A 27,647-nucleotide genomic window follows, 5' to 3' on the forward strand; every position below is an offset into this window, starting at 1 on the left:
ATTATTGAGCTCTTTTGTTTAAACGTTTCAACAAGAAAACTTTTTTCCATTGCTTATTTTATAACTTGCGTACCTCACCATCAATCTTTGATTTCAATTTCACTGAAAGATCGGGAATGTTTTTGAACATATCCATTCGAAACGATCTTCCAGTGAGAATTGTTTCATTTCTTCCATAATTTTACTAATGACTCCGTTTGAATGCAAGGCAGCTTTAAAGTTGATTCCTGATTTTTCCATTTTGTCAAATAATACAATGCATTTGAAGCACGCTGATCAATCCTGTTCCTTTGTATTTCTGTAATATCTTGAAATTCCTTCAATAAGTCCTGTGTTTTTGTCATTCCTCATTTGAAATTTAGAAAAATAGTTGTCACAAGTTTGAATCCACATTTTTGAAATCACCAATTCATCGTCTTCTTTCTTCTTTTCTGCATTCTCACAATTCTCATAAATAATCTTTTCTTCACATTTTGTGCTTTGAGAGAACCTAAAATAATCAAAATTCTCAATCTCACTCAATAAATGATGTCTCTCGATTCTTTCAAGAAACAAAAGCACAACACTTTTATTCAATTTCTTTTCTTCAATAAATTTCAAATCAAAATCAAAATATTCTTTTCCATAATTTGAAAAACTCCCTTTATTGTTGGATTCTTCGAAAAAATCATTATCTTTTTAAATTCTTTGATTATTTCATCTTAATTGCTTATTTCAATTTTTGCGAATTCTTCTGTTGAGGGAATAACTTCTAAAACCTTTCTAAAATAACAAAATGCACATCTGATTTTAATCCTTTCATTGACAAGGTTTGTATTCAATAATATATTCTTGTTTTGTTTTTTCAGTTTGATAAAATTTATTTGGTAAATATTTTTGTTGATGAGCGTTTTTCAAATTTGAACTATTCTTTTCATGATATTTTGTTTTGAAATTAACAAATTATTCATGTTTTCGTTTCTCAAATTTTCTTATTTTTTTAATTTCCTTTATTTTTTTAAAAAAACAAGCATTGTCACAAGATTGCTTCTTTAAATCTTCTTTTCGTTCTTCTTCAATGGTGTTTCCTGAAACTGATGTTAAAGGCTCTTCTTCATTGAAAATTATTCACAGTTATTTAATTATCACACTTGTTTTTTTCCTTCTTGAGTTTTCGCAGCTGCAAGAACTGAGGTTAAAAAGCCAGCTTTCTGCGGTTCAATACTTTTTTTCATCTAAAAAAATAAATAAATAAAATGTTACCAAATCAAATTATATTTTTTATTGATAAAACGATTACAAAAATAAAAAAACCACAAATTGAAAGAACATCTTTATGACTATTGGATAAAGCTGAAAGTGCTGGGGTTTTGTTTTTCTTTAACGAATAGTATAATTCACCAGGAAAAATGCCTCAGCCGTTTTGGTTCAATTCCTTCAGAGAAAAAGAAGAAAAGACACATCAAAAAATATTAACCTAAATGTATTTGGAACTTCTTTCAAGAAATTTTCCTTAATTCCATAATTAATTTCATTATTCAGAAAAAAATATTCAGCAATAAAAAATACAAAAAATCAAATAACCTGTGGTTATTTTTGAAATCATAACTTTTTTCGGGGAGCTTATTTTTCAAATTATGTTTGAATTTGGAAAAAGATTTTGTATTTGAATGCTGAATTAAACACAAATGTGTAATAGACAAATGTTATTGCTCAAATAAAGATGATGATGTCATTTGTTAGTGTTTTCATTTTTCAGTATTCTTTTTTTTTATGTTCAAGTTAAATTTTTGAACCGAAAATTTTTGAGAGAAAAAATATACTTTCAAAAAAAAATCACACATTTATTTTTCCAATGAAAAATTGTTCATTTCGAATTATCTCTTTATATTTTTTTTCATATTTGAAAGACAAAAAGAATTGCAATCTTTTTTCCACCGCTTTTTCTCGTCAGTCATTTTTATTAAGTTCGGAACATATCTTCTTCCAACATTTTAAAAATTACACATTTTTTCCCTAATCTTGTCTCTTGCAACTTCAAATGTCATTATTTTTAGATTGAAAAATCATCTTCAACAATTGTTCGTTTCATCCAGACAAGAAAGAATAACAGAATATGAAAATGTTGGTGTTGTTGTTGATTGCACTGTCATTCCATTTGATTACCCAGGAGGAAAATTGGAGAATGGAAAAATAATATTATCGTGGAAAACATCATGTGTATAGCGAAAATCGGAGGTGGGTGTCAATCCCAGATTGTTAACAGTCAGCACTGTAAGTTCTGTGTACACAGGTCCAACTCATGACTTAACCATATTTAAGGATCATTATCCAACTTTCCAATATAAACTTGGAGGAGCAAAAATTCTGGCAGATTCAGCATTCATCGGTGCAAAGCCCAACCTAGAAGCAATTATAGCAAAACCTCTTGTTACTCCAGAGTTGGCATCTCTTAGAGTAGTGGTTGAAAGATTTTTTGGAATGTTGAAAAATTTGTTCACAATTTTTCGTCGTCCTTTTGTTTTTGATGAATCAAAAGTTTCTGATCATTTTTTTGTCGCCTGTTGCCTCACAAATTTTCATATACTACATAATCCACTCACAATGAGAGATTCAGAAGCAAACACTCGAATTTCAAATGATATTTTGAGAGAAAATGCCGAAAGGAAAGAAGCAAAAAGAAGAGCGAATGAAAGATACATGACCAAATTGAAGAATTGACTCAATCCTGGAACTTCCATTGAATTCAGCATTTCTATTAATGTCAATGAAATAAGAGTCTCGCCTTTCGATAAATTTTTTTAATGAATAAAAATAATTATTTATGAAAATTTTGAAAACAATTTTCATAAAATCATTTATGTTTATTATGATTATCATGTTTCAGATTTGTTTGATTTACAGAGGCAGCTTGAGAAAGAAAGAAGAATAAATGAAGTTCAGAAAATCGCAAACAAAGGAAACAAAAGAAGAGCAGAAATTTTGGACAAAAGAGGACAAAACCAGATAAGGAAAAACAAATACCAGATTGTTTCCACTCTTAACATCTTCCGATGCAATGGGGCTCTGTAAATCTTTATTCAGATGCTTTTATAAATATTTTATCTTCGCAATCGATATCTTCATCTTCTCCATCATCATCATTATTATTATAATTATCATCATCATCGTCGTTGTCGTCGTTGTCGTCTCCACATTTTGAAACAATTCAATCTTCTGATTTTTCAACCTTGGCAGATTCGTCAATATCAGATTCTTTTCAATCAACATCAACATTATTAATTTCACATCAATTCGTTCACTGAATCCAACTTCTTCAAATCAATAAACCTTCAAATTTCAGATCGGCTCACAAAATGAAAGAAACTTTTTTTAATTTTCATATTCATTTGTTAATCAATCAAAAGAAGAAAGCAATTAGCTGTGTATTTATTCCATTAACTCCATTGAATCAGAATAGACAGTCGATTCAATTCATAGATTTTTTCACTTTTTAAATTATAATTGAAATTATAATTATTATTATTATTATTATTTTTATTATTATTTTTATTATTGTTACAAAGCATCTGCGTCACATGCTTTTTGACGTGAATATTTTTGGGTTGACGTGATGTGACCTGATATATTTTTTATTCAATAATTAAAAAAAATTTGTCTTTCATCAAAAAAGAAAATGCTGGTAATAATTAAATTTTATTCTCAATTTTTTAATTATGTCTTTGGTATTAATTACAATTATTTTTGAATTTTTCAATCGGTTATTTTCTATTAATTGATGAAAAATGGGTTGTATCGCGACCAATTTTTTTATGGAATAAATACCACTGCACTCACGTCACTGCATGTTACTGAAATGATTTAAGTTAATTGTCCATTTTTTCAAATATTTGTGTTTTTAACTTGTAAAAATGTTTTTAAATGGAATTTTCTTCTTGTCTTTCTTCTTGTATTTATTGTTTGTGAATTATTTTAGTTATTTCTATTTTCTTATTTTTTTCACTAAATAATTTATATCTTTGAAGCATGTTCTATTAATAGATGTGGAGCATACTAACGAAACACTTATATTTATTCAAACAATGGTTAAAGTTTAGAGGTTGAAGAAAACATTCGAATGAATGGGAGAGAAGGATCGCATGTGCGAGAATGTGCGTTGTGCTGTGTTGTGTGAGGCTACTGCCACAGGTGGAGTCAGGGGAAAATATACTGGGGCAGAACCTAGAGAAGCATGAAGCTGAGTTAGAGCTGGCAAGGAGATTCGGGAAAGAGGGGTCCAAGGTGGGGGTGCTGCTTAGTGGGCTTGTGCAGGACAAGGAGGTGGTATCAACAAAGCGAAAGAGCAAAGCTGAGAGTGAAGGTGTTGAAGGCATAGATGGAGAAGAAAGTGATGAGGGAGCAAAGGAGATTCACAATGGTAATGAAAGGAAAGAGGGAGGAGGAAGAGAAGGTGAGGAAAAAAAACAAAGCAATGAAAATGAAAGAAGTGATGGAGGATGAGAAGATGGAGAGGAAAAAGAGAAAGAGAGGGGAAGAGAGGAGAAAGTGGAATTTGAAATTAGAAGAAAAATGTAAATGGGAACGAGGATGAAGGAGGAGAATATGTTGGAGAAGGATTCAGGAGGAAGAAGAAGATCTTGCGCACATGTGATTAAGCACGTTTGGAACGGTGATTGTGGATGAAGGGCTAAAGCTAGTGTGGTTATTTCACTGAAACAATGAGTCGGGAAGAGGAGAAAACGAAAATGCAGATGGATGGTTGTGGGGAAATCTGTAGTAGAGGTGATATTTTTAACATAATCTTAAAAATTGAATTTTTATTCATACTCATTTTTGATAGTTCTCTTGTGTCAATGTTTTTCTATGCAACTTATCAAATTATTTTTTTTTCAAAAATCAACTATTATTCATTTAAATGAATTTATTCTGTTTTATTAAATTTTAAAAACAATTTTGTAATCCGAAGAATGAAATTTTTAAAAAAAAATACTAGTTGAACAAAAATAAACAATCAAGTTTTATCCTTGTTAAAAATGTGAAATAATAACTTTTTGAAACAAAAAATTATTCTTTAAAAACTTTAACAAACAAATGGAAGAAACTTGATGAATATTCGAGGTGTTTGCTGTGACTTTTCTTAAAGAGGAAAATAAAATAGAAATGAAGAAATATTTAATTGAGTTTTCTTGAAGTAAATTGATATTTTTTATTTATTTTGAGATATTCATTAATTCTGGAAAGTCATTAATTTTGATTGTGTTTTTTAAAAAATTATAAATTCCACAAAAAAAAAAAAAAAAATGTTACTCAAGAAAAAAAAAAAAAAAAGAAAATCATGTATCGACTGAATGTGAGTTTTAAAAGACAGAAAAGTGTAACTTAAATGAGGCAACAACACCTTAATTGAATTTTTGTATGCTCCTGTGTCCTTAAGCAAAAAATTGCCTTTTGTGTCAAACTTTCAAATGTTTGTATCCCAGAATCTCCAAAATGTCGAAAGCTCTCCGCTCATCAGACATAATTGTTGTGCAATTTTTTGTGAACTTCTATGTTAATGATATGAGTGTTTCTCTTTTTTCTATTTGGTATCACGACAATTAAGTTTCCTCTAGCTTCCCGATTTTCTTTCCTCTCCAAGCCTCAAAAAATCCAAATTTGTTTCTTCTTTCTTCCAAGATGAAATTTTCTTTTCCTCCATATTGCTTCATCAATTTTAACAATTTTTCCTTCTCCTCCAATAGACATCTATTTCTCATTCTTCATATCAGAATATATTTTCCTGATGATATTTCCACAATAGCCAACTGTGTCTTCATCAATTAACAGAAATATTGCAACAGTTTTGTTGGGTATTTTCAATCAATAATACAGGCAAACAAGCAGAGTGATATCCAATCCAATTTTTTTTTTTTTCTTTTTTCTTTTTTTTTTTTTTTTTTTAACCGATGATAATATATTTATGTGTGTGTTTGTATTTTAAATTTGTGACTGCTGAGAATTGTGATATGGACTTCAGTATTTGGATGAACAAATTCAATTAAGTTGTGGTTATTCAATAACAATCTGAATTATTGTTTAATTTTTCAGTTTCATCTTTTTATTTGTGGAGAAAAATCTATCGACAAAACTTTTTTTTTAAAAAGGGAGTGAGTTATTCATTATGGGTTCAGCCGGTTATTAAAGAGAAGTGAACAAATGGATGAAGTGTTTGAACAACAAAACAATAATATTGCTCTGCAAATAATGGAGTGCTGATGTGTTGTTGCACTCGGCAATAGCCTTTGGTTTGTGTTGGCATGCGGTTGTGACATCTGGAAAACGGCACTCGATTTCTGCATCGGCTATCTCACTCGGCCATCTGCATCGGTTCTTGGAATGTGATTACAGTATATGTTATTGGTATTACTCTGGTGCAGCTTCGTCCTTGGCTTGGTTTGTTGATTTCTTGAATTATATTTGTGCCATATTAGCTAAATTTTTCTCTTTATCATTTTGTTTCCTCTTCTATCTCTCGCGTTGTTCCTGGTTGTGTAATGTTATATAAATGTCTTGGTATGGTGTAAACAGGAATGATTTGACCACATCTGTTCAGTGAGGTTATATTTCTTGAGAACAAAAAATTCAAAGCGATGTGAGAATTGACGCTCTGTGCTGGAAAAAGGTGTTGTTGATAGATTTTTCTCCGTGAATTAAAGTTCAAAGTACCTTTATTCTAGAGAAAAACCGTTATCTACAACACCTCTTTATTAAGGGAGTGTTCATAGTTGGGCAAATCTTTCCATTTTCATATTTCAGTGCCTATATCAGTCCTTTCTGTCTCTGGTTCTCCTCTGGTAATTTCTGGTTCATTCCTCTTTACAGTATTATTGTCCTCTGGCTCTTCAACACTCGTTGGAAGTATTATCGCTTGATTAGGCTGTGTCGCTGGAAAAGTTTGCTGCGATGGAAGATTTGGGGAAGGCGCTTGTGTCGTAAAAGGTTCGGCTGTTGTATCCGCGTGATTAAGTGGTTGAAGCGGAGGAAGACCAAACATTATGGAAGTTGTTTGCTGAGTGGCACAGAAGAGAATGCCCTCTATCTGTTTTGAAATGCGGCTCTTCTTAACAACTGTGTTTTCATCTTGTTGGGAGCTGTCTTCCTCTGAGGCAAGGAGCGCGCGGGCCATCCAGCTTACCAGGTTCGCTATGAAGTTTGATCTGCATAGCGTGTGAGCAGTTGTTGATAGGCGTGCGTGCTTGGCGATGCACACCTCTGGGATCCCACTTGACAATAGTTTGGATATCGATGTGTGCTTTAATGAAAATGGTCGTTATTCCTCGGGAACACTTGATTTTAACATCCCCATTCTAACAAGTGTCCTTATTTCCTTTGTGGTAAGCGGTGTATGGTGATTTGTGTTGAGGAGGAATGTATCTCTTTTTTCATTAGATGCTTTTTCTCAATCTCAAAAGGCTCTTGTGGCTCTTGCAAGGCATATTCGCTGATGATTCTCCTCTTGGAATGGAACTGAGATATATTCCATGGATCTGGAAGTCTTATGTCTTGTGGACAGATAAATCGCATCATTTTCGAATATTGAGTTAGCCATTGATATCTGCTCAAGCTCATGGAATCGACATGACGTGAACAGCATAACCAGCAAAATGTTCTTTACCGTCAGGTCAAAAAAAGAAAGATACTCGTTCAGCCCGTGGTTCTCGTAATTTGACAGCACGATGTCTGAGCTCCTCATTTTTGTGTGCGGCTTTCCATGGGTCTGGGAAAATGAGAACGATAAGAATATTGTTCTAATAAAACTCACCTAACTCAAGTCCTTGCCATATACCGTCTTGGAAAAGAGTGAAATCGCTGACCTTGAAGCACATAGGCAGGAATATATTCCATCTTTGTCTCTCAAGAAGAAAAGGCAATAAGACGAATTCATTGTCTATTAATCGAAATATTTCTGGAATTGCCTCAGTTTCAACTCTTCTCATTCTCTGAAAACGTGAGCAAAACCAATGGAGTATGGTGTTCATGTGATCTTGGACATGCTCTCCTTCGTCACGAAAATGATCCTATCTGGGACTCCGCAGAGCCTGAGGCTTTCACACCACCGTTTTTCTCCAACTTCTCTTACCAATTGATTGATGCTACCATGTATCCCCCGGGAGGCAGCGCTGCACCTGTTCTCATCACACCTGCTCCCGGGATAAAAACCGTTTTCGAGTAACTCCAAACGTTATATTGAAACGTCATCTCTTCCAGCAAGTTGCTCCATATCTTGTTCTTCCATCTCTGAATAAGAATGATTGCTCTCGTTATCTCTGCTTTTGTTTTCTTGAGACTCGGAAGAATCAAGGGAATCGGGGGATGAATGAGCGTTGTGTTCATTGTCAAATCTGCCGTGAGACCGTATTGAGTAAACTGACTTCCTGCACCATGCCTAGTCTCCATCCTCTTGTTTCTTTCGTTTGCAAACGCGTATATCTCAGATGTCGCTCCGAGGGCTCTCTCTGCTTCTTTCAGACATTGACTCCTTTTCAAATTATATCTTGTGGCCTCTAACCTGAACGACGTTTCTGTGGTTCCATTTTTCTCCCCTGGAATTTTGATTGCTGTCATCATCAATTTTTTCGACTGACATATCGCCTTGATCTTCCTCAATAAAGGCAGGAGGTTGGTTCCCGCACACCACATGTAGATGTTGAACACCACACTGAAGTTGTCGGAGCGGAGAAGGATCTTGCTCACATGGTTGTGAGTGATTTGTGATGAAAAATTGTTGAGAGCCAATAAACCTGCAAGGAGCTCCTTGAAATTGGATGTTTGGAGCCTTGCGATGTTGCTGAACTGTTTGTAAAAATGAAATCTCTCTCCTCCAATTATCAAGGTTGCTTTGCAAGCCCGTTGGGAAACATCTGTCACGTAAATGGAATCGGGCTTCGAGAAGTCCATCAGCTCTCTGCTGTAATTCTCCTTGAGCCTTTGAATCCAGAAATCCAGCTGTCTTTTTATGGATCTGTTCAAGAACGCCGCTCCTTCACAACTATCTTTCTTTTCCTCCTTGTTCAGAAAATGGTCCATTTTATTCATGAATAAAGAGGGGTCTTTGAACACGAACAATGCAGTGCTGAGCTGTTCTATGAAAGAAGCGAAGTCTCATGTCTTTGCAAAAATGTTCTTCCTCACTATCTTCATCCATTTGAAACATTCCTGAATCAGTTTCATGCGTCTCTGTTGTTCCATTGAGACTGTCAATTTGCTCGTATTCTTCATCCATCTGAGATAGTTGAAGTTCTTCTTGGGGAACAACTCGCTCTTCTCCCTGTTGATGATTAAGCCCAACTGTTGAAACCACTCGACAATATCTTGTGTTGCAAACTTCAGCTTGACTTGATCTGGATCCAGCAATAGGACATCGTCCAAGAAGAAAATGCACCTCACCTTCCATCTTTTTCGTGTGTACTTTGTTGTTATTCTCATTTCCTTCGTGTAAATTCGCAGTGTGTCTTTGAATCCGAAGGGCATGCCTTTGAACCCGTGGTATCTTTCTTCGAACTTGAAGGCTAGGAATGCGGTGAAGTATTTGAGAATTGGAATCAGGAAATAAGTCTGAGAAAGATCTTGCAAAATTGCGAAATCTCCCTTCTGAATCAGCCTCTCTATTGTTCAATTGTCTTCCATTTTGAAATGAATATCTTTCATCGTAGAATTGAGTGGACAGCAATTGAGGATTTTGTGATGTTTCCCTGTTTTCTTTTTTATGAAAAATATGTTGTTCAAGCAACAGACATCTCCTTCTTGTAACTGTGCTAAAATATCTGTCCTGAGTCCTTCTTGAATCCATTCTGAACAAGCCTCTTTCTCTTCTCTGCCACCCAGGAAGCCTCTGCCTTTCTTTTTTTCTTGTTTCAACTTTTCCCTTGCGGATCTCCCCTACCAAATCGGTCTTATCCCCTCTTCTATCCAATTGGTTACTCCAATCTTCTTCCATTCCTCGGTACAGGCTTGGGTGCGGCCCCCTCCTTTCTTCGAAAAAAATTGCTTCTTGAGGAGGAACGAGTTGATCTTCCAGTTCCCGAGCTTGTTGATGTTGCCCTCCACGACCCAATTCTCCTTGTTTTTTGTGACAAGGATGAAGCAGCGCTCACTTGTTTCCGATCTGTTCTGGGCTGCAAAATCGTATTCATCCTCTCCAGCTGCTCTGTGGTCAATAACTTGTCATCCTTTTCTTCCTGAAGTGTTTTAGCAGCCTTGAAACCGAATTTGACTTTGACGCACAAGTGGCGTGCAGCTTTGAGAGCTGCGACTGTTAGCATCATTGCATCTCACTGGATTTTTTGTTCTTTTTCTGTTGAACCGAGTGTTGCCATCAACATCGCTTTCAAAGCAGGTGTCCATAAGGACACAGAGTTATACGTTCCTTCATCGAAAGCATCAGAAAACCAACTTTGAGATTTTGAATGTGAATGGGTTGTTGATGGAAGGAACGGGGGGATAGACAAGGATTCATTATCTCGCAAGGTCTAAAATAGATCTCCTTGATCAACATGAAAAGTGAATCCGAACTGTTCAAATTTTTCACGACGCGGGATTTGGCTGCTTCTAATTGTAGTTGCGTTGGTGAGTGAGATGGGATAGATGAACTTGCTGATGTTGAGGTTGCTTTGGTTGTTGAGGAGATCGCTAACATTGCTGGGAATTGGGATCCTGGGGCATCTGTAGTTGGAATGGAGATGGGAGGCACCATTCCCATACCGCCTGTAGGTCCGCTTTGCTGGAATATCCCTCTCAGTCCCAACGCAAAACCTTCCAACAAAGTTGTCATTTTTCGAATTTTGTGATCGGCTGAGCCCATTATGCAGAGCTCACTCCCTTAATAAAGAGGTGTTGGAGAAAACGGTTTTTCTCTAGAATTAAGGAACTCTGCACTTCAATTGGATTATTATTTTTTTTATTTGCACTTATATTATTATTAAAATTAAACCGACCAACAAATGATATTTATAAATAATTTTTTGGTATATATAGAGCCAACGAAAACTATCAAACCTTTCAATAATTGATTTCTCTTGATTAAAAAAGTTGTATGTTGTGTTTTTTCTTTATGTAAAAATGATATTGAATAAAAAACAAACATCATCATTATCAAAAATTACTCATTTTTCTTTAGTGAAGAAAATAAAATTAAAAATTGAACCATTATAGTTAAAAAATGTTCCAAAAAGTATGCAATCATAGAAAATAATTCTTAAAAACAAGACACAAAAAACGTTGAGCAGTAATTTAATATTTCGCGTAACTCCCTTTAGCTTCAATAACTGCAGACAATCTATCGTTCATTGAAACAATTGTGTTATAAATCATGAATTGAAAACTTATTTTCCAATTTGATGTGAGACTATCTTTAAATTCTGAAATAAATGTTTTTGGGACACTATCTTCAAAAACCCTATTATTTAACATTTTCCACACATTTTCGATGGAATTTTAATCCGGAGAGTATGGTAGCCACGGAACAGTGTGAATTCGATTGTCTTCACTGTATTTTTTCACCAGCTTTGTTTTTTGAAAAGGTACATTATCATGAACGAATCAACAGAAAAAGGGTCACTTGGAATCAGCTTGTGTTTTAAAGTGCACATAACAATTTTCGTATAATCAATTGAATCTATCGTATTTTCTAATGTGAATAAATCGCTTTTGAAATCCATTCCAACTGCGTACCATGCCGTAAGTTTTTGTCGAGGTTTCTGACTCTGATGATCGATGGAAATAGGATCATTCAGTGGAATGCATGTCATCCTTCTGCCATCTGGACCATCAAGGTTGAATTTTTTTTCGTCAGCAAAACAGGTGTGATTCCATTTGTTATCATCCCTTAAATGGCACTCTGCAAAGTCTTTTCTCTGTTGTTTTGTGTAATTAGTTTCAAATGGTTTCTTTTTTCGCAGTGTGTATTTGGATGGAACATTATGCAGCAGTAATCGTGCTGTGGTAAGACCACAAGGGATTCCTGTCACCTTTGGGATATCTCCTACCCTGTGTATCAAATTTTCTTTCAGTGCTTTCTTGGCGATGAATCTGTTTTTTCTTGTTAGAAATGTTGGAAGCCCTTGTTCACATTTGAATATACTTTGTGTCATAAGTTTTTTTGTGTTAATGTATTTTGATACGGATTCTCTCGATGTTTTTGTTATTCCTGCTATTGCATTTCCACTGATTCCTTTTGCATGAAGCCTTTTGATTTCCAGCTGCTTTTTCAGTGATCGTAAAGTTTCATGAAAAAAAATTAAAAATGAAAAAATCGAAGATAAAAAGGAACTAAATCCATATTATTTAACACACATTGAATTCAGAATGCCAAGATTACTAACATTGATTTCTTCCATTATTTTATTAATGTCTTTTTTTCGATGATCAATAAAGAAACCAGTTTGAGGTTTGTTTACTGTTTTGTTTATTGAACAATTAATGAAATGATAATTACAAAATGAAAAGCGAAATGCTTCTTTTGTCTGGTCAACTTAAAAGCAAAATAAGTTTTGAACATTATACGATGTAAGTGAATACAAGTGTCAGAAATTTTCAATTTTTAATTGAGAAAGAAATCCAATTTTTAATGAAAGGATATGTGGGGATTAAGTCCTTCTATTGAGCCTTCATGAGAAATTGGACTGAACAAATGTTTGTTAACCTTTCAAATTTTTATAAAAATTTAAATATTTATTTTAAATTCTACAATGAGAATAAAAAAAACAAAAAAAAAAAAAATCATTTCCATTATATGAATGAATAATATGGGTGATTCTTTTTGAAAAGTCACAAATGTTTAATTTTCAAATAAATCAAAAATTTCATATTTTGCTCAAATTTGTGTTTCAGCTCACAAATCTCCTCAAGAATGTTTGAAATAGCATTTTCAAGAAATAGATTCCATTATAGTTAAGTTTGATATTTGTTGGCAAAATGTTAAGCAAAATATGAAATCTTTAAATTTATTCTGAAATAAAACATTTGTGACTATTTTTGAAAGAATCACCCATATTTAAAGAAAAAAAAAAAGCTGAAGCGGTGCAGAAGCAGTTGAAGGAAGCTATGTTTTTATTGCATTTTACGAAATATTGTTCAAGATTGGAAAGGATTGCTTCTCTTGTGAAGGAGAATTGAGTCAGACTTGAGGAAGAGGTTTTATGTGAAAGTTCAGAAAGAAAACAAAGGAATACACTGTAAAGGCTAAAAAAGCAGGCAGACCTCTTGCAAAAGTTGGGAACCTACCAATTATTTGTGGCGAGAAAGAAAAACTATTCTCAGTTGAAGTTGCAATTGAATCTCGATCTGGGACAAGCCTCTCATTACGAAAAGCGGGCAATCTGGTTTGTGATAATTAATCCATTGGTTCATTTATCTGTGTTTTGATGTGAAATATTATCAATGATGAGGAAGATGATGGAGAAAAAGAAGTAACGAAGAAAAGAAGAAAAGAAGAAAAGAAGAAAAAGAAAAGGATATTGAAGAAGAATTGCCTTCAGAGAAAAAAATAGAAAATTACATCCAGAAAAATGAAAAAAGGAGATGACGAAACAAGTGATGAATTTGACACATTTGAATATTTCTCTGTGACCTGATAAATCACTCAAACCCTCGTCTGTCACTAGGAAAAAAAAAAAAAAAAAAAAAAAAAATTGATATATTTTATTTGAATTTAAAAATACAAATACTAAAACTTCTTAAGACTTTTCAAAGCACTTTGGAGAAGATTTATTGATTGCATCTATAATATTTTGTTGTTTTTTCACTTTTCTCAGTGACTGTCAATGACAAATTGTGACAAAAAAATACCTCAACCGATATTTCGTGTCAAATAAAATTAATATTGGAAACTTGATCACATAAATAAAAATTTTGATTTTTCAAAATAATAAGGATTATTTCATGAATATTATAAAATTAATTATTTGAGTAATTAAGAATTATGAAATCGTTATTAATAACCCTCTTTGACAAAGCATAAATATCTTGCCAGTCATTTTGTCATTTTTTCAATTTTCTTTTGCCACGTCACAGTGACATAATTTTGTTTTTTCTAAAATTCCCATTTATAGTCATGGACAAAACCTGGGGAAGGGACAAAATTCGGGAAAGTCTAACGAAAAACTCAAAAAAGATAAAAAATGTTGAAGTTGTTAATAATGAAAAAAGCAAACAGCTTCCTTTTGCTCTTCAATTGCACTACGTTTTCTTTTTATGAAATGATGAAAATTTTGAATTAATTTAATAAAATGAATGGATCACAAAGCCATAATGTTTGCTTTTTTTTCAATATGTCTTCTTTAACTTCGTTTTCAGAACTTTCAAAGGTTTTAGCCACCGCAGAATTTTGAAGATTTAATTCAAAAGTCGAAAAAATTAATTGTCTTCTTTCAAGAAAAGAGATTTCACACAAAAGAATTATTTCATCTGGCTTAGTTTCTTCTTCAGCTCTATATCGACATATTTCATCTTTGACACAGGGAAGAGATCCACAACATAATGGAAGACCGAATATATTTAATATCGAGGAACAAGAAGAAATAGAAGATTGTGCCAAATCTTTTTTCTTTCAACCGAATGAATAACATTCGAAGACATCATTCAAATTGTTTGATTTTTGTCAAAAATATTCTTTTAACTTTTTTGATGTTGTATTTTCAGGCTGAACACGTCAGGCAAAATAAAAACATAAACAAAGAAGACAACAGTGAATTGACAGAAATTGATGAAAAATGGGAAAGACGATTCATAATAAGGAGCAATGCTTTTCAAATGGGAAAACAAAAATCCATAGACATAAAAAGGTTGCTAGCATCATCAACGACAAACATTACAGTTTGGTTTTCATAACTGGGGGACATAATAAGAACAAAAAAAATTATGCACTGATCTGATATTATATATAGATGAAACAGGTTAAAGTTCATTATAATTGGATGACAGTCACATAATCAAACGATTCGATCTAGAAGACTTAATGCACCACTCACAACAACATCAGCTCCTGGCAACATTGGTCTTCAGAGTTTTTACAGATGGATCTTCTATTTATCCAGTGATGATTTGACCCTCCAAAATTGTTCCAATAGTTTTTGCAGAATAAAAATATCAACGAATTGAAATTGTGGCTAACGGAAGAGGATGGATTACAAAAAAGGATTGTGAAGAAATCATCCTGAAATACACTTAACCTTCTGTTATAAATAGAACTGAACTGCATGGATAGGAAGCATCTGCGCCAATTATAATGGATGTGTATTCATCGAAGCTTTGATGGAGTGTCATTACAAGATTTTATGAACATTATATTGATATTATTATTTTTCCTTCGCACACCACATACTTGACACAACCGCTTGTTCGCTATGTGTTTGCGCAATTCAAAAAAAGACTGTATTCATCTTTTCAGCCTCCAACCGAAAGCGGAATATCGTCATATCGACAAGCTCTTGTGCCAGCATTGGCAGATGCTGTGAGTACTGCGCTTGACCCAAGAACGATTAAACAATCGTTCTTTGCTTGTTGTATAGATCCATTTGATCCTTCCATTATTTAAGACCGACTGCTCAATCATTCTTTAATTGCAAAAATATCTTCAATTAATGCATCGGCCTGTGCTTCAAATGGTGTTTTAAACATGAAAGTTCTAACAAACAATGATTTTGTTCAGGACAACGAACCAAGTGAAGAAGGTTTAAAAAATTTCACTAAATTTGAATGAAATGAGTATATTGTTAATTTTATTTGATTATTCCGAGAAAAAAAAAGCGAATCCACAACCTTGAAAAACAATCTGCAACAGCAAATGTCAGAGAGGAAAGCAAACGACGAAAAATGTGATGGGAAAACAAAATTTAAGAGACCAGAACAAACTCGTGAAGAAGAAATAAATGAATCCTCTTTGTTTTCAGGAGAAAAACGAAAAATAAAACAAGTGTCTGTAACAAAATGGGGAAAACAATATTATTTCTGCTAATGGTGACTTTCCTTTTCTTTCAATTTTGTTTTGCAATGAATAGTCAGAATTTTTTTCAATTTATTCAGAAATATTCACATAGTCTCACATCAGCGAATGGTTTTTTTTCAATCGTGATATTGAATGCTTGTTTCATTCTGCAATCAAGAAAAACTTATATTGGGTCAGAAATTTATCTGTGCCCAAAAAATTAATCGGGATCAAAAATTTCTGGCTCTCCAGAGCACTTTTGGAAAAAATTAAATAATAGAAAATTATTAATATACCATCGGTGGAAAATGCGGTAACTGGTGGAAAATCCGGTTGACCAAGTTATCTGAAAACCAAAAAGAATAGAAAATAAGTTGACTATTTTAAAGATAATGAACAAAACGTCTTTCAAAAGCTCAACCCCTGCACAGCTTGAAAGATAGTCACTGCAATCATCGAAAAAACTACCAAGTTCCGAAGAAATAAAAAAAGACTTTTGTTGATTAAATAAAAGGAAAGAATTTTATTCTTATGTGAAAATTAAAGCAAATTACTATTCCTTCACATATATTAATTCTTGATTGTTAAAAATTGGCTTTCTTTCATTAAAATTCTTATTTATATGATTAATTAAATTTTTGATCAAATGAATAATAATGAAAATGACAAAAAAAATATCTTCCAAAGAACTTCACTGGATAATGGCATCATCAGATTACCGAAATCTTTCATCTCCTTCCCAAAAAGTCTTTGAAATCAAAAAGAAATATGCTGTCACGTGGAAAACAGCTGTGGGATCCAAAGCTATTTCAAATGGAGCATGGGAAAGAGGAATGGCTGATTTGAAAGCAAAACGGCAAGTTGGCAAAGAAGGCAGACCAGAAATTATTACAAAAAAACAATTGGAAACTGTTGAAAATCAGGTTATTGCACTTTTATCCGAAAAAAAAATAATCCGACTAAAGGATATTCAAGCAATGGTCTGAAGAATTAGATTATTTTGTTTAATATTTTAATATATTGTAGATACAAGACATTGTGAATTCAGATAGCGAAAGCGAAGAAATAAGAAATAAAGTCAATTCCAAATATGCGTATGATTTGATAAAAAGAAGTTCAATTTTGAGGACTTCAATTTCCAGGCCGATGGAAATTGCAAAAATTAACGCACAATCTCCAGAAGCAATACATTCGTGGTTCGAAAAGTTATCCTCCATCATCACAGCCAATAGAATTAATGAGACTGATATTTACAATTTTGAAGAATCTTCGGTTCGTGTAGGTGATGGAACAGAAAAACTGGTAGTCTGCCTGAAAAACCAATGCCCTCCTTCCCCATCTTCATTGCCAAAAATGGAAAATGCAACTATTTGTGTGTGCATTTGCGCAGACGGCTCACATCTTCCTCATATACAAATATACCCTCGAAAAAAAAATTCCACAGGAATTCTCTACTTTTTCTTCATTCAATGTATCCTATGAGGGGTCTTCATCTGGATGGATATCTGCTGAATTGTTTCAAAGGATAATGACAAAGAAATGGCTTCAATTAATTGCAAATAAGCAAAAACTCTCATCTTCGAAAAAAGCACTTCTTTTATTGGATAATCACCGAACTCACTTCGATTCAAAAGTGATTACGTTTGCTGAACAAAGAAATATCATCGTTGAATTTTTCCCTTCTAACATGACTCACCTTTTGCAACCTTGCGATATCTGTGTGTTTGCAAGGTTCAAACAAGTTCTTCAAAACTCTTTTGCAAGGCCAACTCAATTTTCAACCTCTTCATGTCGAAAAGCATTGGCAGATGCTTTGCCAGAAGCTTTAACAGCAGCAACAACTCCTTCAGTCATAAGATCTTCATTTTCGAATACAGGAGTTTATCCGGTGTCCGCTACTCCTGTGCTGTCAAGGATATGTGGTTCGCTTTCATCTTCTCGAAAGTTCTCATCAAAGTATACTTCGAATGATATGAAGAAGGATTTATTTGGAGTTTTTTCTCCAAAGGAAAAACGACAACAAAAAGAATAAAGCGATGATAAAAAGACAATTGAAAAGGAGCCGAAAGAAAAGAAGGAAGAAAATTTAGAAATTAGTAAAGAAAAGGAAAATAAACAAAGGATATTGAAGAAATTAGTTGACGTTAAGAAAAAGAGAATTAGATTGAGAAGAGAAAAAATAGATGATGATTATTTGTATGGAAAGGAAATTAGTTATATTTATGATAGGAAAGAGACAAAAAGCATTGAGAACACTTCACAGCTTTGTTCATGCAAAAGGAGAAAAAAAGATGACGAACTCTATTCAGAAAATCACAGCTGAAAAAAAAAGAAAGGATCATTTTTTGCTGCACATAAATCTTGTTGCCAGTTTTCGTTTTTTGAAACTCAGCGCCTAATTCTTCATTATCTCATTTCATTTCAAAGAAAAATAATGAAGTTGTGAATAAATAATGTTTTTTTTTTAATTTAATACAACCAAGTTTCACTCTTACGCTTAAAAAAAACAAAACCCAAATTGTTCAGTGCGAGAGCAAATGAATTTTAAATGTTTTAATGTTCAACAATTCGATTCTGCCAACTACCGGATTTTCCACCAGTTACCGCAATTTCCACCGATGGTATTATAATATACTATTTCTGAAAATATTTTTTCATATTTTTATTTTTGTGAAAAGATCTGGTGTTTTATGTTTTATTTTTTTCGATCAAAGACTTGCTCATATTTTCACGAGCTTTTTGTTCTGAGATTTTTAAGTGTTGTTATTGTTATTGAACATAACTGCTTTATAATTTTGGTTATTTTTTGTTATTAAACACATCGTTTTTTTATAATTTTTTTCCATTTCACAAAATTTCAATAAAATTTAAAAAAAATTGTGAAATAAGAGTTGCCATGTTTTTGTTCATTGAAAAATAGTTATCAAACTGACTGATATGTGTATCACCTAAATTTCGAAATGAAAAAATATGATTTGAAGTTTTAAACACAAATATACGCAAAAACATGTTTTTTTATTAATAATCTCGATCATAAAAAATTAAAGATTTTCTTTTTTTCTGATATCCTTCACTTGTTGATAATTTACACACTCACCCTTTTAAATTTATGAAAAAACTCGTTTGCATGAATAATTTCTTTATTTTTTCGAAATATTGCGAAATGGAAAAAAATTATAAAAAAACGATGTGTTTAATAACAAAAAATAACCAAAATTATAAAGCAGTTATGTTCAACAACAATAACAACACTTAAAAATCTCAGAACAAAAAGCTCGTGAAAATATGAGCAAGTCTTTGATCGAAAAAAATAAAACATAAAACACCAGATCTATTCACTAAAATTTCAAAACTTATAAATATTGGCATAAGCATAGAATAAGCATACCAAATATTTTTTATTCTTTCGATCATTTTTGTAATATATTGCTTTCTAGGTTTATAAATATTATGTTATAAGTCTGCGCTTTGCATCCACTTGATAAAATAAAAAATATAATTTTTTTACAGAATCACATTAAAAATGGGTTTGATCACAAAATTTTTGTCGATCAAATATTTTATGTCTTGGAAAAAACCATTCAAAAAGGAATGCCATACCCTGTATGAAACATTTTCATCTGAAGAATCATCTTGGAAATGGATACAACAATATTTTCCTAATGTTTTTGCATTTTGCCAACACTGCAAAAAAGTCAAATATATCTGTAAAGGAAGGGGACATTCAATATTCTTGAAGTGCCCAAAGTGCAAGAAAAGTGTTTCCTGCTTTAAAAATACAACTATGGAGTCTTCATAATTGCCTATTTCCACTGTGATGATGATTCTTTTGATATTTTGGCTTGAAATCAAAGATTGGCAAATTAGCATGATGCTAAATGTGTCTCAAATGACGATTGGGTACTGGACAAGTGTTGCAAGGTCTACAGCGTTAAATTACTTAAATTACAGAAATGAAAAAATTGGAGGGGCAGGCAAAATAGAAGAAATTGATGAAGCAGCATGGAGGAGACGGAAATACAAAAAAGGTTTTAACATCGAATATATATTTTGTTTTCATTAATATTTATTTATTTGTTGTGAAAATAACTTTTTTTTGAATTAGGAAAGCAGGGAAATTTGATGTGGATATTTGGAGCGGTCGAACGAAAAGGCGAAGAAGAATAAGGAAAAAAATTTGTGGTCATTGTGCCTTATCGAAAAAAAGAGACATTAATCCCTATTATTAAAAATAGAATCAAAGAAGGAACAACAATAATCAGCGACGAGTGGAAAGCATTCTCTTGCTTAGGAGGAATTAGTTACACACACCAAACTGTCAGCCGCAAATGTAACTACGTTGATACTGTTACGAAAGCCAATACGAATTCTACAGAAGGAATGTGGGCACATTTGCGATCATTTCACCCAAGATATGGGTGATTCTTTTTGAAAAGTCACAAATGTTAAATTTTCAAATAAATCAAAAATTTCATATTTTGCTTATATTTTTGTTAGCATGCACCAAACTTCTTTATTATAAAATCTATTTCTGGATAATACCATTTCAAACATTCTTGAGGAGATTCGTGAGTGAAAGCAGATATTTGAGCAAACTATGAAATTTTTGATTTATTTGAAAATTAAACATTTGTGACTTTTCAAAAAAAATCACCCATATGGAGTGAGAGAGCGATTTATTCCTGGAGTGCTTGCGACATTCATTGTTAAAAAATTAGTTTCACTTTCTGACGGAGAATTCATTGAAAAAGTTATCAATTTTCAATCTGAAGATGAATTTGAACTGGAAATCGATGATGACGAAGTTGATGAAAACGAAGAAATTCCTGATATAAATGACATTTCAGGAATTAGAGACGAAGAGGATACCGAAGAAGAACTTTTAAAATCAGAAAGCGAGGATTCAGATCCTTTTGGAGCTGGAACAGGAGAAGATTCCTCGGAATTTGAACCATAAATAATATTTTTTATAAATTTTTTGCGAAAATAATTTTTGATCTTTTTTCACCCACATCGCTTTTCGCAAGATGTTACGAAGTGAATATTAACAGAATCATAAAACGGAACTTCCGTTGTTATTATTTTGTGAATTTTTTTGGTTCGCGTTTTGTATGTTTATGACAAAATATTTTCTGGATTAGCTTATTATTAAATATTCAAAAATTTCTATTATTTTTTTTTTCTCAAAGTGCTCTGGAGAGCCAGAAAATTTAGGACCCAATAAAAAAATGGGGATATGATAAATTTCTGAACCTAAAAACATTGAATGAACGATTATTTCAAAAAAATATTTATTTTTGTCGATTTGTAATAAAAGAAATCAGAAAGTGGAACTAATTGATGGAAAACTCTTCAATTAATTGGACATTCCTAGGTTTTGTCCCTTTCCCGGGTTTTTTCCATGACTATGTTTGATGATATTCTCATTTTTGTTTTTCATCCGAAAGAAATGAAATTAAAGCTTTTAATGGCTGAGACATTTGCATTTTCTTTCTTCAAATTGTTATTTCAAAAATTACCCATAATTTAAACAAATATATGTGGAAAAATTATTTAAATTATGTAAAAAATCAAGTTTTGTTCCAAACTTATTCCACATTCATATAACAATGCACATAACATTATTATGCAAAAAAATATTTGAAACGAAATCCATAATTATTATTAATTTTTATTTTTGGATACAAGCTCGATATTTGAGGAAATAACCAAAGCAAATGAGTGAAAGGCTATAATTAGAATATTGTTTGCATAATAATATTATTTGAACAGGCGAAGAAGTTTCATTGAATTTTCGATGCTTCTTTTATTGATTTCATATTAACTGTTACAATTTGTGTTTATTATTGAAAAAGAATGTGGAAAATTTGTTCTATTAAACTGAAAATTGGATGAAGACACAGTTGCATGAAGATTTGTTGGATTCTCAAAAATTTCAAGTTAAAATTAAAAGAAGAAGAAAAATCACTGTCTGAATGGAAATAGCTTCCTTTCTTTCTTGGTCATTATCTTATTTATTTTCCTCTTCCTCTTTCTCCAATTCTTTTCACTCTTTTCAAACATATCCGTCTCTCTCCTCTAAATTCCGTGTTATTTGTTAACTTTTGTTTATTATCATCGAGTAGTCTGCATTTTCCGTCATCTTCTCCATCCTCGCATCAATCTCAATCATCGCTGCGCAGTCGGCTAGGTTCTGCACAAAAGATTTCTGCTTTTTGATGATTGTGTTGGAAGGAATTTGCGTTCTCTTTAATGGAGTGTGTGCTGTTGTGACAGCGAAGCACGATTGGCTCGACTGAGAAATGGCAAGTACTTCTTATTCACTTTTTGGCTGAGGGATAGGTGAAGTGCGCGAATGCATGGAATGAGAAAGGGCTGTTGAAGGATGAAATAAAAGACATCAAGAGTGGAAGAATAATGAAATTTAGGTTTAAACAAAAAGGTTTGTTATTTTTTGATTGAATTTGTTTTTTTTAACAATTATTTTTCTAAAAAGAAATAGTTTTTCGACTTCATTCAATGCTCATTCATTTTTTATGCATTGGCGTAGTCATTTCCATCTTCTAAACTTCTTTCTCTTCGTCATCTTTGACATTTTCTTCATCAAAGTTAGCACAACACATAATCCAATCCACAACATTCTCCCAATGCAACACTTCATCAAGCAGCATCATCTGCAACTTGGCTTTTGACTCTTCTTTTCAAGCACACTTCTGCTCCCCTGTCACTTCTCTCCTTTCTCCCTGTCTTCCCTCTCTCTGTGATATCTGCCTTTGCAGAATGCACTTGTTCTTCACATACCAGTCCAGCACCACTATTTGATGTGTTTGTGGAGCATGTCTCACTCCAATAAACAGATAAGAAGAACGACAAAATAATATAGCTGCTAATTCCACTTGCCCATACAACACAATGAAACATCCTTGTGCTGTTTGCAGCGGAAAAGATGGCGTTTCGGAAGAAGAAGGAGGAGAAGGAGAAGAAGAGGAGGAGGAGGAGGAGGAGGATGATGATGATGTTGTTGATGATGAAGCACTTGAGGAATGAGAGTGTTTCTGCTGTGCCACCGTTTGTTGACTAACAATTGCTGTCTCAGTTGTTTCTCTGGCTGCATCTGGAAAGCAGATGAATGCCTTCTCAGTGAGGATTACATCGGCATCACACACCTCCGCCAGCAGCCGAAAGACCGACGATAGCAGCACCTCGTCTCTCGTTGCATGGAACAGGAGCATCTTTGTGGTGTTGCATGCTCTCAGCAGTAGAGAGGCAGACTTCTCCTTCACCGTCACTGAACGCACCAGTGCAGACAGTGCTTGAGCAGCCGATGCGAGGACAATAGGAGACGAGTCGTGCATTACAGTGAAGAGGAGCGCTTCGAGCACGCCCCGCGCAACAAGTCCCAGACACTTAGAAGGCGTTGTGAAGGAGAACACTTTGTATCGTATCGATGACAGCTGTGCTGCTGCAATAGAAGAAAATGCCATTTCTTTCTCTCCTTTTTTGTTTAGCTGCAGTCTGCTGTCTTGTTGAGAAGAAGGATGATGCGAAAGAGAAGAAGAAGGAGAAGAAGAAGAGGAGGAAGGAGAGGAAGGAGAGGAAGGAGTGGGAAGATGGAAATGACATCAGTGAAAAGTGTGTCAACTGCTGGTAACACCACAAACACCACAATATAAAGCATGTCGGCTTCCGCTGTGTGCAGTGTGCATAAATCGACATCACTCCAAAAGATTGGCAATGCTGCATTTCCCTCTCGTCCTGATCCATTGCGCTATCTGGATGCACTTTCTGAGCCTGCGAAAGCTGTCAACACATCCACACATTCCCTTTCACATTTTCAGTCTTCTTCTATCTCTCCTGTGTAGCTTTCATCACCGGTGTCTCTAATGTCTCTAATGTCTCTAATGTCTCCAGTGTCGCCTGTGTCGTTGCGCTCTCCTCCGTTTTCTCCTTCGCCTTCATCACCGACATCATCCCTTCCATCCACAGCTCTTCTGGGTTCATAGCATTATTTATATTCCTCCTTTTTCCCCTCTCATTCGTCTCCTTTGTGTTCTTCATCTTCTTCTGCTGTTGCTGCAATTTCTCCATATCTCCTTCTTCAGGCTTGCCTTTTGAATCATCATCTTCTTTTCCCTCTTCTCTTGCCTTCTAGCACTTGTCCATCTTCCTCGACGTTTTCTCAGCCGCAGTGCAGCTGAAAATCTTTTATCTCTCTTTCGTGCTCTTCTCAGATTATCAGTCCCAATTTCTGTTGTTGTTTCGACCAATACTCGTTTCAATGCCCATCTCATCCTTCTCGCCAGTGAAGCTGCCTCCTTGTTTTGTGCTGTTGTGACGAATTACTCAGCAGACTCGCTCTCTTCTCACATCTATGCTAATGAAACTGATAATAGCAATAGAAATTGTGAAGATAATAGAAGCCCTTATGCAAGTGATAATGAAAGTGGATCAAGTGATTCTGCAAATAGCGGAAAAATCAACAATAGCAGTATTGAAAGCAGTGGGAGAGGAATAGGAGTGGGAATGGGGAATGGACAAGACATCTTCTGTTTTCAATCTTCTGGTGCTTCTTTGCAGGCTAGTGCAATTTTGTCTGGAGAACAGCAAGATTCTTGTGAGAATTTGACAATCGAGAAAATATACAAACATGAGAAATAATAATCTTTCATCGACACTCATTTTTAATGAATAGAACGCATTATTAAATTTTTGTTTTTAATTTTTTGATTGACATTTCAGAAAAACATCATTCATGAACATGCAAATCTCTTTATTTTGAACATTAAAAAAAGAGGACTAATGAATTATTCAAAGATGAATGAAGTGAAAAGGCAAAAAAAAAAATAATCAATAAACTATATTCTTATTCAAACACGAACAAACAATGCTCCAATTATTATTAACAAAAAATTTTCCACAAATTCCCCCTTGTTAATGTAACAGCGCAATCCGATGATGCAATCCTCGTATCCATCTTCTTCCATCTTTTCAAGCGCTTTCCTTTTCATCTCTTTTCTTTTCGCTTCTTCCATTTCATCTTTCTCCTTAACTTTAAATCTCCAATAAAACTTCTGAAAAAATGTGAAGCATTCATATGCTATCTTGTCATCCAATGTTGGCTGCCGAATCTCCTCCAAAACAGTATCAACAGCTCCTCCTTTCAACAAGTCTTCATCTTTCACAACTCTTCTTTCTGTTGCTTTTCTTAAAGATAGAGAATATTATACACTAATTTTTCTGTGATTATCATTGGATGCTCGAAGCACTTGAGTAATGCTGCTTCAAAGCCTTATAAATTCTTTGTTCCACATTGCACAAGAGAGAAAATAATGTTCCAAGGTTCGTAGCCATCTCAATATAATAAGCCTTTTTCTCACTTCTTTTCCTATTTTTTCCTATTTATTCTTTCTCTCTCTCTCTCTTCAAATCCACATTTCTTGTCAACTCTTCAAATTCTCTCTTAACTTCTCTCACATAATACATTTCATTCACTATCGCTTATTTACGTTCTTTTTCAAAAGATGGTGTGTGTATCAAAAATTGTCAAACAGACTGGGATCTAAGTCATGTTAAGTTGTGATGCTCCTGATGGTATTGGATGATAACTGTCGTCTTATTGAAAAACATCCTTTTTCTATTAACAATATGAAAATTCATAATAGATAAATTAATTTATTCATTAGTTAATAAAATAAATGGGTGATTATTTTTGAAATAATTATTTTTCAATGTTTTTTTTCGGATGCATGAGAATTACGAAACAACATTCTTAATCAATAAAAACCAAGATGTTAAAACAAAAATCTGTATTTTTACTTCATATTTGCAAAAATAAAAAGTGCTAGTAATTTTCAATTACAATTAATGATCGCAAAATAAATAATACATTTAATCCAATAAAATGATTTTTTATTGATGTTTTTTTCAGCAAGGAGATACTATTTTCAAAGGAGTCATCTCTATCAGAGCACATTGAATTTATATTTTTGAGGTAACTGTTTAGGAAACAGTCTAAGCAAATATTGTCTAACTTTTCGAAAAATTACATTTCAGAATGGTTTTCAAATGTTTTTGCTTCTTTTAAGCAATTTCAATATACAACGAACAAATATGAATTGAAAGATATCTCTTTCTATTTTTTTGTTGTTCAAAAATTGTTATTTATCGAAGTTTCGAGAAATAGTAACAAAAACACATGCATGAACACAAACAGCTTTTTTCATATAAATTGATTTGAAAATAATGAATAAAACTTAACGAGTTTTTCACTAAATTTAATAAAATTTGAGTTTAGAAAAAGTGAGTAATGATTTGAAAGTTATTATTTGAATTGACAAAAATGTAACTTCAAAAGCAATAGCTTTTGTTAAAGATTTATTGTGAATTCGTCGTATCAAAAATTATATAATTTTATGGAAAGATAAAAAGAGTGACGGAAATTTAAAGAAAGAAAAAGAATTTGTTTTATTTGTTCAAGATAAATATTTAACACACATATGTTGTCCTTTCACAAATTTCACACTCATCAACACCTATTTATAAATAAGCTTCCTCAGCGTAATCCTTCTTGTTGATTGCGCATTCTTTATCACTTGAAAGCATTATTTGCTTTCACAATTTTCTCCTCCACCTACCACATCCAAACACCTTCCCTCAGCAACAACCACAACCACCTCTGCCCCCTCATCCTCTCTGCCCGTGCCTTTCTCTCCCTCACCAACTTCACCCTCACAACACCTCAACCATGCATCTTCTCTTTCCCCCTTTTTTCCACCCCAGACAATCTCCTCCCAGATTCCCACTCCCCAGTCTCTGCATCCTTCTCCATCTCCCACTCCTCATTCTCCTCCTTCATCTCCCTCATCCAGCCATTCCTTTTTTCTCCTTCTTCCCTCTCTTCCCCTTCCCCTTCTCCATCTCCTTCCCTTTCTCCTTCTCCTTCATCTTTCTCATCCTCTTCCCCTTCTTCCTCTTCCACCAACACCAACTCCAATTCAATCCCCTCTTTCTCTCTTCACTCATACCTCTCCATCCACTCAACCACCTTCCTCCACCCATAACCCCATTGACGGATCCATCCTCCCAAACGTCAACAGCCCATCCACTTCTCTCACTGCCTTCAACGCCTCTTTTCTTCACCAAACACGCTCTTCTCCTAATGCTGCTGTTGTTCATGTTGGAACTGAATCTCAAAGAGCGAAACCTGGAAGGTTGTCTTCATTCGATGCAAGTAGCCATCGCTTCGAATGGTGTAAATGGAATGATTCAAGAAGCGGAGGTGGTAATGGAGATGCGCTTTATGTTTATTGGGCAAATGCAAACATCACAATCACTTCATGTTTGTTTTTCAATTGTTCAACAAGCGATCATGGAGGAGTTGAATTGTCACAGTTTGTCAAAAATTAATTTTGAAAAATCTAATTTCACAAGTTGTTCTGCTTTGCATGGAGGAGCTGCTTATTTATATTGCAATCAACCTTATTCTGTTTGAACATTCTCAGAAAACAGAGTGATAAATTTCTCAATAACATATTGGCGTGGAACTGGTTGGATTTTTGCTATCAGCATCTTATCTTCAAACGGTCAATTCTTGTTCACTAAATGCAAGCGCATCTCAAATACTGGATGAGATTCAACCGGCTAACTCACATTTCGCTGGCCTCCACAAAATAAACCAAATCAATTTTTGGTTAATGATTGTCAGTTT

The 27,647-nt window shown here is 33.6% G+C and overlaps 6 protein-coding genes across 6 annotated transcripts; 1 reads left to right on the plus strand and 5 right to left on the minus strand.

Moving 5' to 3' along the window:
* Positions 1–4,128: 4,128 nt before the first annotated feature.
* MONOS_8440 (uncharacterized protein) lies at positions 4,129–4,479 on the plus strand (the record flags this gene model as incomplete). Its single annotated transcript, XM_067878852.1, has 1 exon — positions 4,129–4,479. One exon carries the CDS (start codon positions 4,129–4,131, stop codon positions 4,477–4,479), a length of 351 nt encoding a protein of 116 aa, XP_067727210.1.
* A 2,284-nt stretch (positions 4,480–6,763) lies between these two features.
* Positions 6,764–7,144, minus strand: MONOS_8441 (uncharacterized protein; the record flags this gene model as incomplete). Its single annotated transcript, XM_067878853.1, has 1 exon — positions 6,764–7,144. The coding sequence occupies one exon, from the start codon at positions 7,142–7,144 to the stop codon at positions 6,764–6,766; it is 381 nt and encodes a 126-aa protein (XP_067727211.1).
* A 950-nt stretch (positions 7,145–8,094) lies between these two features.
* On the minus strand, positions 8,095–9,412 carry MONOS_8442 (uncharacterized protein; the record flags this gene model as incomplete). Its single annotated transcript, XM_067878854.1, has 2 exons — positions 8,095–9,024; positions 9,083–9,412. The coding sequence occupies 2 exons, from the start codon at positions 9,410–9,412 to the stop codon at positions 8,095–8,097; spliced, it is 1,260 nt and encodes a 419-aa protein (XP_067727212.1).
* Positions 9,413–9,935: 523 nt separating this feature from the next.
* On the minus strand, positions 9,936–10,789 carry MONOS_8443 (uncharacterized protein; the record flags this gene model as incomplete). The annotated part of the gene is made up of 2 exons (XM_067878855.1): positions 9,936–10,270; positions 10,531–10,789. The coding sequence occupies 2 exons, from the start codon at positions 10,787–10,789 to the stop codon at positions 9,936–9,938; spliced, it is 594 nt and encodes a 197-aa protein (XP_067727213.1).
* Positions 10,790–22,641: 11,852 nt separating this feature from the next.
* MONOS_8444 (uncharacterized protein) lies at positions 22,642–23,424 on the minus strand (the record flags this gene model as incomplete). The annotated part of the gene is made up of 1 exon (XM_067878856.1): positions 22,642–23,424. One exon carries the CDS (start codon positions 23,422–23,424, stop codon positions 22,642–22,644), a length of 783 nt encoding a protein of 260 aa, XP_067727214.1.
* A 361-nt stretch (positions 23,425–23,785) lies between these two features.
* MONOS_8445 (uncharacterized protein) lies at positions 23,786–24,028 on the minus strand (the record flags this gene model as incomplete). Its single annotated transcript, XM_067878857.1, has 1 exon — positions 23,786–24,028. The coding sequence occupies one exon, from the start codon at positions 24,026–24,028 to the stop codon at positions 23,786–23,788; it is 243 nt and encodes an 80-aa protein (XP_067727215.1).
* Positions 24,029–27,647: the final 3,619 nt, after the last annotated feature.

The sequence above is a fragment of the Monocercomonoides exilis genome (assembly GCF_001643675.1).
Source record: "Monocercomonoides exilis strain PA203 chromosome Unknown scaffold23-1346700, whole genome shotgun sequence".
Lineage (NCBI taxonomy): Eukaryota > Preaxostyla > Oxymonadida > Polymastigidae > Monocercomonoides > Monocercomonoides exilis.